Source organism: Suillus paluster, assembly GCF_016628075.1.
Source record: "Suillus paluster strain FC165 chromosome Unknown EDB91scaffold_9, whole genome shotgun sequence".
Taxonomy (NCBI): domain Eukaryota; kingdom Fungi; phylum Basidiomycota; class Agaricomycetes; order Boletales; family Suillaceae; genus Suillus; species Suillus paluster.
Window position 1 is genome coordinate 517,211 of NW_024537569.1, and position 9,288 is coordinate 526,498.

The 9,288-nt window shown below is 48.8% G+C and overlaps 2 protein-coding genes across 2 annotated transcripts; both read left to right on the plus strand.

Annotated features, from left to right (window-relative positions):
* The first annotated feature begins 20 nt into the window (after positions 1–20).
* On the plus strand, positions 21–5,010 carry EDB91DRAFT_1113815 (non-SMC mitotic condensation complex subunit 1). The gene is made up of 18 exons (XM_041317871.1): positions 21–74; positions 115–184; positions 237–726; positions 824–1,211; positions 1,259–1,661; positions 1,687–2,108; positions 2,157–2,341; positions 2,393–2,508; positions 2,560–2,696; positions 2,753–2,825; positions 2,873–2,969; positions 3,019–3,350; positions 3,401–3,606; positions 3,656–4,035; positions 4,136–4,217; positions 4,272–4,541; positions 4,593–4,692; positions 4,740–5,010. The coding sequence occupies exons 1-18, from the start codon at positions 69–71 to the stop codon at positions 4,823–4,825; spliced, it is 3,843 nt and encodes a 1,280-aa protein (XP_041180724.1). The 5' UTR covers positions 21–68; the 3' UTR covers positions 4,826–5,010.
* A 1,734-nt stretch (positions 5,011–6,744) lies between these two features.
* Positions 6,745–9,085, plus strand: EDB91DRAFT_878106 (uncharacterized protein). The gene is made up of 5 exons (XM_041328689.1): positions 6,745–7,051; positions 7,111–7,368; positions 7,441–8,103; positions 8,157–8,906; positions 8,955–9,085. Exons 1-5 carry the CDS (start codon positions 6,980–6,982, stop codon positions 8,988–8,990), a joined length of 1,779 nt encoding a protein of 592 aa, XP_041180725.1. The 5' UTR covers positions 6,745–6,979; the 3' UTR covers positions 8,991–9,085.
* Positions 9,086–9,288: the final 203 nt, after the last annotated feature.

Here is a 9,288-nt window from a genome sequence, read left to right on the forward strand (position 1 = left end):
CGCGTTTTATTCACCTTTGACCATCAACTTGACAAATATCAGCAGCGTACAGATCGGGAGTGTCCGCCATGAGTGTATCCTTCGAGCTTCAAGACGAGCTACAAGCACTAGCAGGACATTGCGAACTACGACATCCCAAATGAACATGATCCCAACAGTATAGATCCAGGCCCCTTATTGCAGCGTACGCTGTTCTTAGGTGTTGATGCTCGATGTTCACTGACACAGGAACTTAGAGGCCGTCGGAGCAATCTCTCATTCATCCGAAGAAATAACCGATCCAGAGATATTCGATATATTCCGAAGTCTTCTCAAGCATTCTGATGCAGTCGCTGGTGCTTATATGAGCAAGATTCTCGACGCTCTTCTCTCTGCGTTTGGAGCCCAAATTGATGCTGCCATGCGCGACTCAAAGGAAGAAGACCAGCAGATTGTTATGGCTCATAAGCTGCCCTTGGAAATGTATGCCTTCTTGGTTAATTGGTTCGTAAATGCCGCAGAGAAAGTGAAGGCAACGGGGGAGGAGGAAACTCCCACAGCGCCTGTGAAGGTGCGTCGCGGGAAGGGTGGTAAGGCTGGTACCTCGAGGGCGGCGGCGGCGAAGAAGGCGGAACAATGGACATGGATCGACCAGATCCCTGGCACGCTGGAACACATTTGCAAGGCGTTAAAACTGAAGACGCACCGCATCTGGGTAACTAGCCCGGAGAGAGATGCATTCATAACGTGAGTACAGCTTATACTCTATCTCATGGTTTGGCGGCGCATGCACAGCTTGGACGTGCCAAGTCAGTTGTCTAGACTTCTATTGACCTCACTTCAGGTGCCTCACCCACCCTGCTTACCACATTGCCGAGTCTGAACAATACATGAAGGTCCAGAACATCCGTATGCATGTCTACAAAGTCATTTGCATTGCTGTGAAACATCATGGGCACACCCTCGCTGCGCAAATCAACATCATGCAATCCCTGCAGTACTATGAGCACCTTTCCGAACCCATGGCGGAGTGCCTTTCCATCCTCGCAAAGGAATTTGATCATGCGCAACTTGGCGACGAGATACTCCGCGAAATCGCTGGCAAGTCGTTCAATGCGCAGGACACCAAGGGTCCAAGGGCGTTCTCCCGATTCTTGGTCAGGTTCAGCGAGGAGTCGCCGCGATCGGTGCTCAAGCAAATCAGTCTCTTGATTGGTCATCTCGACTCAGAGGTACGCTCTCCAGAATCAGTGCTTCTTCCTATCTGATAACCACGTAGTCCTATCCTATGCGCATGGCAATAGTCGAAGTTATTGGCTCACTCATTCGCGAGCTCGCCTCGTCAGGGGACGAGGACGAGGCGAATGGCTCCGCCCAGAGGGACAACAAGCAGCTTGATGGGTTGTTTGAGTTCCTCATTTCGCGGACGCTTGACCAATCCTCTTATGTACGCTCCAAGGTCTTCGCCACGCTCTCGAAGATGCTTGAGCTGCCTTTGCATCTTAGAGAGCAAAGGCTCCGAATCACGCGCGCTGCCGTCGACACGCTGGAAGATAAGGCGAGCACAGTGCGCAAGGCTGCTGTTTCGATACTCGTCAAGCTGATTTTGACCCATCCGTATGGAAAAATGTATGGAGGCGACTTGAGCTTGGAAAAGTGGGAGGAGCGATATAAGACTGCATGTGAAAAGTTGCAGGGAGAAGGAAGGTTGCGTGGGGAAGGCAGTTGAGAGGGATGAGGGTGAAGATGAAGAGGTAGAGAGAGATGGCAAAGAGGAAAATACTGGTGGTGATGATGCTGATGAAGACGCTGAAATGGAGAGCGCCGATGCAGACGATGACGGAGACGCAGAAAACCCAAAGCCTAAGAAGAAAAAAGCTCTTCGCAAATCTATCAACATCGCAGCGATTGCCTCGGAACAAGAAGCACTTGCTGCCCTGGAGAGCAACGAACTTCATGCCCTGGGTTTGCGCAAGAGGTATTGCTTAGAGGCACTTGACTTCGTGCGTACCCTGGAAGGTGGTATGGAATTGATCACGCAGTTGTTGGGGAGCACGAACAAGGCAGAAGTACTGGAGAGTATGGAGTTTTTCAGAGTCGCATTTGAATACAAGTTTGGCGGTGCTGAGGTGACACATATGATTTTCCTTCTTACGGCCATCTAACCTTATTATCAGAAAGGACTCAAACGGATGCTACACATCATATGGCACAAGGACAACAGCTCAACATCGGAGGACGGGAAGGAGCTGAAGGGTGTGCGCTCGAGGCTCCTCGAATGCTACCGTATGTTGTACTTTGACCCCCTACCCGACATGCAGCCCAAGCAGCAAGTCAATCGTATCGCCAAAAACATGATTGAGTGAGTTCAATTCGCTTTCTCAGATTTAAAGCCGCTTGACATTTGTAAAAGATTGACATACGACACGACGCTTGCAGAGCTCACCAGCTTAGAAGAGATGATGCGTATCATGATGGAAGATGGCCAGATCCATTACGATGTGATCAATAAGTTGTGGCAAGTTTACAGTGGGAAATGGTCCATTGCAGCCACGAGCACGAGTTTAAGTTCATTTGTAGGTGCTCCTCAAGCTCTGCCCTGTTCTCAACGTCGCGGTGCAATCATCATCCTTGGAATGCTGGCACTTTCGAAACGCACCATTGTTTCCGAGAAGGTGGACACATTGCTGAAGATTGGTCTTGGACCATTTGGCAAAGTGAGTGCGGATAAATACTGGCGTCCCATCGATGTCAAGCGCTCACGCTACGACAGGCCGATCTCACCCTTGCACGATATACTTGCCTTGCTCTACGGCGCTTGAACGGCAGCGCGAAGAAGGTCAAAGGTACAAGCAGTACCGTACATCATCAATGATTTTCTTACACACTGCAGGATCTCTTCTCGACAAGACTCTTCGCATGGAGATGGAAAACCCAATTTTTCGCAAGTTGCAAGACGCTATAGTGCACCCCTGTCGATCGAAAGATTGGTTTGGTATGGCCGAACAAGCGATCAACACTATCTATGCCTTAGGCGAGCATCCCTGATGAGCTTTGCAACAACCTCATCAAGAACCTCACTCGGAGGGCGTTTGCCAAGCGGCAGAAACTGGAGGAGCCGCCGTCCGAGCTAGATGCAGAGGCGATGGAGGTAGATCAAGAGATGATACCCCCGGAACCAGCCTCGCATGCACCGTCCAGTTTGCAGATTTCGAGCCAACAGTCCAGCTCGAGCGAGGAGAAAGATCTCGGAGACGCCTTCCATCTCAGTCAGCTGCTTTTCGTTGTAGGTCATGTAGCTATCAAGCATATCGTATTTTTGGAGCTTGTAGAAAGGGAGTGGAAGCGGCAAAAGGATGAAAAACAGCTGGGTATGTTCACTCGCGGATACCTTGAGACTGTCGAATGACGTTTTACATAGGGGAAAAACTTGCAGCTGGAGGCTCACCCAACAGGGCCAGCAAGGAAACCGAAGAGCTTGACCAAGTTGCTGGCAACGCCGAAGACGAGATTGGTGAACGGATAGCTGCCGTTCGCGAAACTGAGCTACTCTATGGAGAGCAGTCATTGCTGAAGTTGTATGGTCCATTGCTGGTCCATGTGTGCGGTAGTCCACATAAATTCAAGGCAAGCACTGAGTTGTTTTTCTCTGTCTTACCATTGACAGAGACACCAGAATCGCACACTCCGTGCTGCTGCCACCCTCTCGTTTAGCAAGTTCCTTTGCGTCAGTTCACAATTTTGCGACCAACACCACCATCTTCTCTTCAAGATCCTTGAGACCTCTAAAGACCCCAATATCCGTAGTAATATCGTCATTGCTCTGGGCGACGTGGCAGTCTCGTTCAGCAATATTATCGACGAGAACAGCAATGAGTTATATAAGGGCCTTTCCGACGGTGACCTTGTCGTTAAGAAGAACACGCTGATGGTGCTCACGCACTTGATCCTCAACGGGATGATCAAAGTCAAGGGTCAGCTAGGCGAGATGGCCAAGTGCCTAGAAGACGAAGAGCCACGGATATCTGACCTTGCGAAGCTGTTTTTCACGGAGCTGTCGACGAAAGGACAACGCAATTTACAATAACTTGCCCGATGGTATGTCTCGATTCATTATTAATATCATCAACGTTCCTCACATTATCCCAGTCATCAGTCACCTGTCCACAGGTGACCACGCCGTGGAGGAGGAAATTTTCAAAAGCACAATGCGCTACATCTTCTCCTTCATCGAGAAGGTCAGGCTCATCCCTTCCCATCGTCGTGCTCCCAATTCATTAAATTTTAAACAGGAAAAGCAAGCTGAAAATATCGTCGAGAAGCTCTGCCAGCGTTTCCGGCTCTCTGAGGACCCCCGTCAGTGGCGCGACATTGCGTTCTGCTTGTCTCTCCTCCCATTCAAGTCGGAGCGATCAGTCAAAAAGCTCATCGAAGGCTTGCAGTTCTACCGCGATAAGCTGCACGAGGAGGGGGTGTTCGACAGGTTTAGTGACATACTTACCAAGGCACGCTCCAATAAATCAGCGAACAAGCCAGACACAGAACTCAACGAGTTTGAATCGGTACGGCCATTCTGACCAGGATTTCTGTACATGATTCACAAAGTCCTCCAGATACTCGACGAACACCGACGCCAAGGCGCAGAAGACCAAGCCTTTGAAAAGCGCGTCGAAGGCAAGAAAGCAGCTGCGAAACGGAAAGCCACGCGACGATGTAGGTATCTATATGTATCCTTGATTTCTTACTGACCTCCTTTGCAGCCGCACGCAAGAAAGTTACCGAAACTGAGCCTGAGCCAACATCACAAGCCCCGACCACACGGGATGAAGACGACATGTATGTTTAAACCAGACTTCGTTCCCATTGGCCGTTGGAGTAGGGTTCCAAGGGCAGACTACGCATTCCGGGTCTCTCGGCCGCTTCCTACGGTAACCTAGTCAGCACGTAGACTAAGATTCTCTAATATTCCGCATGTTCGTCGTGTACCACGTTATCATTTGGTTTGAATGCAAGATGCCTTGCAATTGTAGCATAGTTGTCCCGTTGGAAACCGGCATTGTCACCAATGACAGATACATAATCTCGGAGCGCTGTCTACAATCAAGCACTCTGGGTCGGCAGGCGCGTGATCTTCGTGTCACCTGTGATTGCGACCATAGGCAATTGCTGACTGCTTTTCCGTATCATAGGGACAAGCATGCTGTAGGTGTTGAGTTCACGAATCACCAGTGGTCGTCGAGCACTGTGCGAGCATCAAAATTTATTGTTGTGTTCGCTAGGGTGTCCGGTCCCCCAACTATCCTCGAGAGGTCTAGGATCAATGCTGTGGCAGTCCTTAAGCGGCGCTCCCTCGAGCAACAACTGAGCTTGCAAGATGTTGGAGCGTTTCCTAGGGTTATCAGATCACTTTGTTAAAATCGTTGAACCATATATTGATCCTTCTATGAAACAAGAATTAAACGGTGTCACCGTACATAAATTGAAATTTATTGCACACATCCTGTAGCTCGCTCATATTTTCGAAGTCCGCTCGTCACGCAGCTGCAAGTCTGTACCGTATTACTCTATTTCATCAAAGCTTCAAGAGTTGCTATGCATGAGCTCAGCGGCTAGTGATCTACTTCCTCTCCCTCATGCATGAAGTTATAAGGGACATATTTCTTTCCTCGTTGTACAACTGGGATACAAATATGTCTGCTAAGATTTACGCTCTCACCGCCTTCCATTATCTCAGGCTCAAAGATTCAGGTGCGTCCCACCGTGACTCAGGCTTCCGAAGTTCCATATTCACCTTTCCATGTTTGGTCGATGCCCAGAATAATGTTATCAACGATTCAAGAGTGGAGTCTCAAGCCACCGCGTACCATATATGATGAAGAGTGTCTCAAAGACGGACGTCGGACTAGTCACTACTTAGTATAAGGATGCTTCTCAGTACTGCCTGGAGCGCGTGTCAAGTACATGCTCGAATGCAAGGGATCATGTTGGTGTGTATTGTTGGATTAATGGTATCGGTGACCATCTGAGTGCTGTCCGCGAAGTAGCAAAAGTGAGCGTAAAGAACAAGGATTTGATATTGTGAAGATGAATACTACTGGTGAGCTCTATAGCCTTACGATATAACGAGTCTAACGAAATACGGTACTGCGCAGCACGCTCTCTACTTGCTTGTGTCATGCATCTGAGCAGTATAAGTAACGCGCTAATCGTCTTTTCAAGCAAAACGCACCAAATGACGTTTGCGGTGCAACAAATCAGACCAGTAGCTATCTCGGAGAAATCGCGCGACAAAATGAACAGACTTACGTGGTAGGTCCTCGTCCTCTTCCGAAGTTTGAGGAGAGTGTTGTGCAGGGTAAGTACGTTCTCGCCATGTTCTCAGCGCCTTTCGATTACCCAAATGAAGAACGCCTTGCGCAACGGAACGTTAATGTCGCTCACTGCGCAAAAATTGGCATAAGTCATCGCTGCTTGTAACATGCTGACTGGTATGTCAGTGCTCGCAATGCAAAAAAAGTGGTGTCCTCATGATGACGAGCCATGGTTCGGCTTTTCAATCATGATGGAAGGAGTTCTTCCAAAACCAAGCCCTTTGCAATATTCGCCCTGTAGGCTCGCCCGCAGCACTGTCACTGCGGAACGCGCTCCACTTGAGGACGAGTATAGCGCTAGAACCAGAACCGACTTTTGTGACGCCTAGATCGAGGTGACCGGTACTGAAGAGTCAAGACGCACCGTACCAATCTTGCATGTCTATCCGTATATCTATCGCGCTGTCTTTGCATGTGTACACGGGGGGTTGTTTGCAATTGGCCGATACTTCCGCCGTAGTACTTGTGGCTGTGCCCGATGAGGTCATCTCGGGACACTTTTGAATCTTCCGCTTATCCGTCATCCGAACATTAGAGCATCTATACCTGCCCGCAGTTATGTCTTTTTCTATTATTCTCGGATATTTTAACCAACCTCGACACTTTCGTCCATACTTAATCACTTTAATATGATCTGCAACTTCATCAGGAAGGTCGTTAGCCCATTATTCAAGTTGGGTTGCTCAGAAGAGCTGCAAAAGGTGGGTCCTCAAACGTTTGGCGACAGCACCCTCCCTTCTCATTCTCTTTGGTGGTTTAGGCTAAAATCGGGTCTGGTGTTCATGGCGATCACCATAGTCGTCGGTTCGAGGTGCCCCCTCCTACCTCACCTGCACCATCATATCACTTATCCGATAATGATATTCGTCTTTCCTCGACGATGGACCAACACGCTTCTGTTTGTTGCGGACAAATGCTCTCTCGTTTTGGAAGGGCTACCCTAGAAGATATCCCAGAGGAGGTACGCTGCCATATCCTCAGCTTTCTTTCATGTAATGAAATTATCCGCTGCGCATTGGTGAGTCATACACTCGTCCCTGTCTTTCTAGTCATGGGACTAATCATGATGCATTTATCTGCCTTGTTCCAGACTTGCCAAACAATGTACACTACAGTCAAATCCTCTATCGAGCTCCAATATACCATCGAACTCGGTGCCCAAAAGTTAATTCAGGTTCATCCGCGGCCACCTACTGTTTCTACAGCAGAGTGCTTGTGCATCCTCAGAGACAAGGCAAACGCATGGAATTCTTTCGAGATCAATACCACGAAAACGCTTTGCTCCACGAGGTTGTTCGAATCCAACTCCGTTGCCCATCAACAACTTATTTGTTCTGATTCAACCATCGTTGAGGATGCTTCGTCCGACACCGTGGATATTCAGACCTACACGACATGTATAGCTCAAGTTGGGGTGAATCGTCTGAATCCAGGTCTTCGCACATTCAGGTACATAGATGACATGCAAGACCTTGAGATTACTATCAAATTTCCAATCGACGTCGACGTCGACACGTACGAACTCAAGTACCAAATACTCTTCCACACGCTATCCACGGGGGAGGAACATCCTTTGTCCCATGGATCCCGTGTAATCACTGGTGGAGCTGCTTGCAGTGAAGCCTTGGAAATCCAACTTATTGTCTCTGTCCACGGAGATCGCCTCGCAGTCTATATTGCTGAGCTCGACGAAAATTGCGATTCATACTGGTCACTTCATGTGTGGAGTTGGCATCAGGGTGCTCAAGCTGATGTGGGTGTCTCATTTCATATTCCATTGAAATGTCTAATTTCAGCATCGAACAGGATGTATGTGTGGTTGGTAAAGGCAACGAGTTGTCCGACGTCAATTTTTTCACCAAGGAGAAAGTTTTAGCTCTCTCATCAGATGGTCACATAGAGCTTTACGATGTCGAGGACCTGTCAAAAGCACCGCAGCTTCAGGCAAGATTTATCCTGCCTGTTCATACAGAGTTGGGCGTCTTCCATCATCCGTCGGTTTTTCATAGTGCTGCGAGTTGTGCACACCTCGCGATCCCAGATGACAATTGGATATGGACGACAAACCCTGCAGACCGAGTCATATCAGTGGTGTGGGCTTTTCCTTCGTCAGTTTTTGTGATATCCGCTCGCATCTTTTTCATGGATATCCATCCGACATGGTTTGATGCAACATCAAAAGACGGTCGATCAATTCCATGGTCATCATGGGGTCCACAGAATTCTCGGTACTTCCCTGAAGAGATGCTCGGCAGGGAAGGCCTGCGCTCACTTGGAATGGGAGGATCTCGTGTTATATGGGCAGTTCCCGTCGCAGGCAATGATTCGTTCTCCCAGTTCCATGTGGCCGACTTCAATCCCTCCGCTGTGGCGCGTGGCATGGGCAACGTAGTCCGCGAACCTACGATATCAACAGGTCTCAAGCCGGACATCCAGGTAACAACATACCTTCCTTTTGTGGAGGTGGTCCGCAAGTGCGTTATCCATGGTTCCCTTTGGGATATCGTACTAGATGAGGAGGGGATGGTGGTTCTCACTCGGCCGGAAATCGAGTCTGTGAGTGCATCCAGCTCATGATGTTAGCCATCTCGCTGAATACATTAGGAGTGGAAAATGCAGGCCAACTTTTTTGACATGTAGTCTTATATCTCAGTGGAATTGTAAAGCCTCTACGCAGATCTTAGGGAGTGTTATCCAAGCCTTCCTGGATATACTATTAAACTTTAACGTCTGCACGCTGATGCATGCTATGGATTCTACCCAACTGCGCAATCATGTTTAGCGGTAGGTCCTCTTCCAAAGTTTGAGGAGAGTGCTGTGTAGGGTAAACACGCTCTCGCCATGCTCTCAGCATCCTGAAGATGACGAGTTGAAAGCCGTGGTTTGGCTTTTCAATCATGATGCAAGGGGTTCTTCCAAGACCACCCTCACAATACTT

What these genes read in the sequence shown, in the direction of transcription:
- EDB91DRAFT_1113815 (XM_041317871.1), top strand. An exon ending in TCCAGGCCCCTTATTGCAGC is followed by an intron (nt 185 to 236) that starts GTACGCTGTTCT and finishes ACAGGAACTTAG; the next exon opens with AGGCCGTCGGAGCAATCTCT. An exon ending in ACAAGTTTGGCGGTGCTGAG is followed by an intron (nt 2,109 to 2,156) that starts GTGACACATATG and finishes CCTTATTATCAG; the next exon opens with AAAGGACTCAAACGGATGCT.
- EDB91DRAFT_878106 (XM_041328689.1), top strand. Translation starts at nt 6,980, where the DNA reads ATGATCTGCAACTTCATCAGGAAGGTCGTTAGCCCATTATTCAAGTTG. An exon ending in AAATTATCCGCTGCGCATTG is followed by an intron (nt 7,369 to 7,440) that starts GTGAGTCATACA and finishes GCCTTGTTCCAG; the next exon opens with ACTTGCCAAACAATGTACAC. An exon ending in ATCAGGGTGCTCAAGCTGAT is followed by an intron (nt 8,104 to 8,156) that starts GTGGGTGTCTCA and finishes AGCATCGAACAG; the next exon opens with GATGTATGTGTGGTTGGTAA.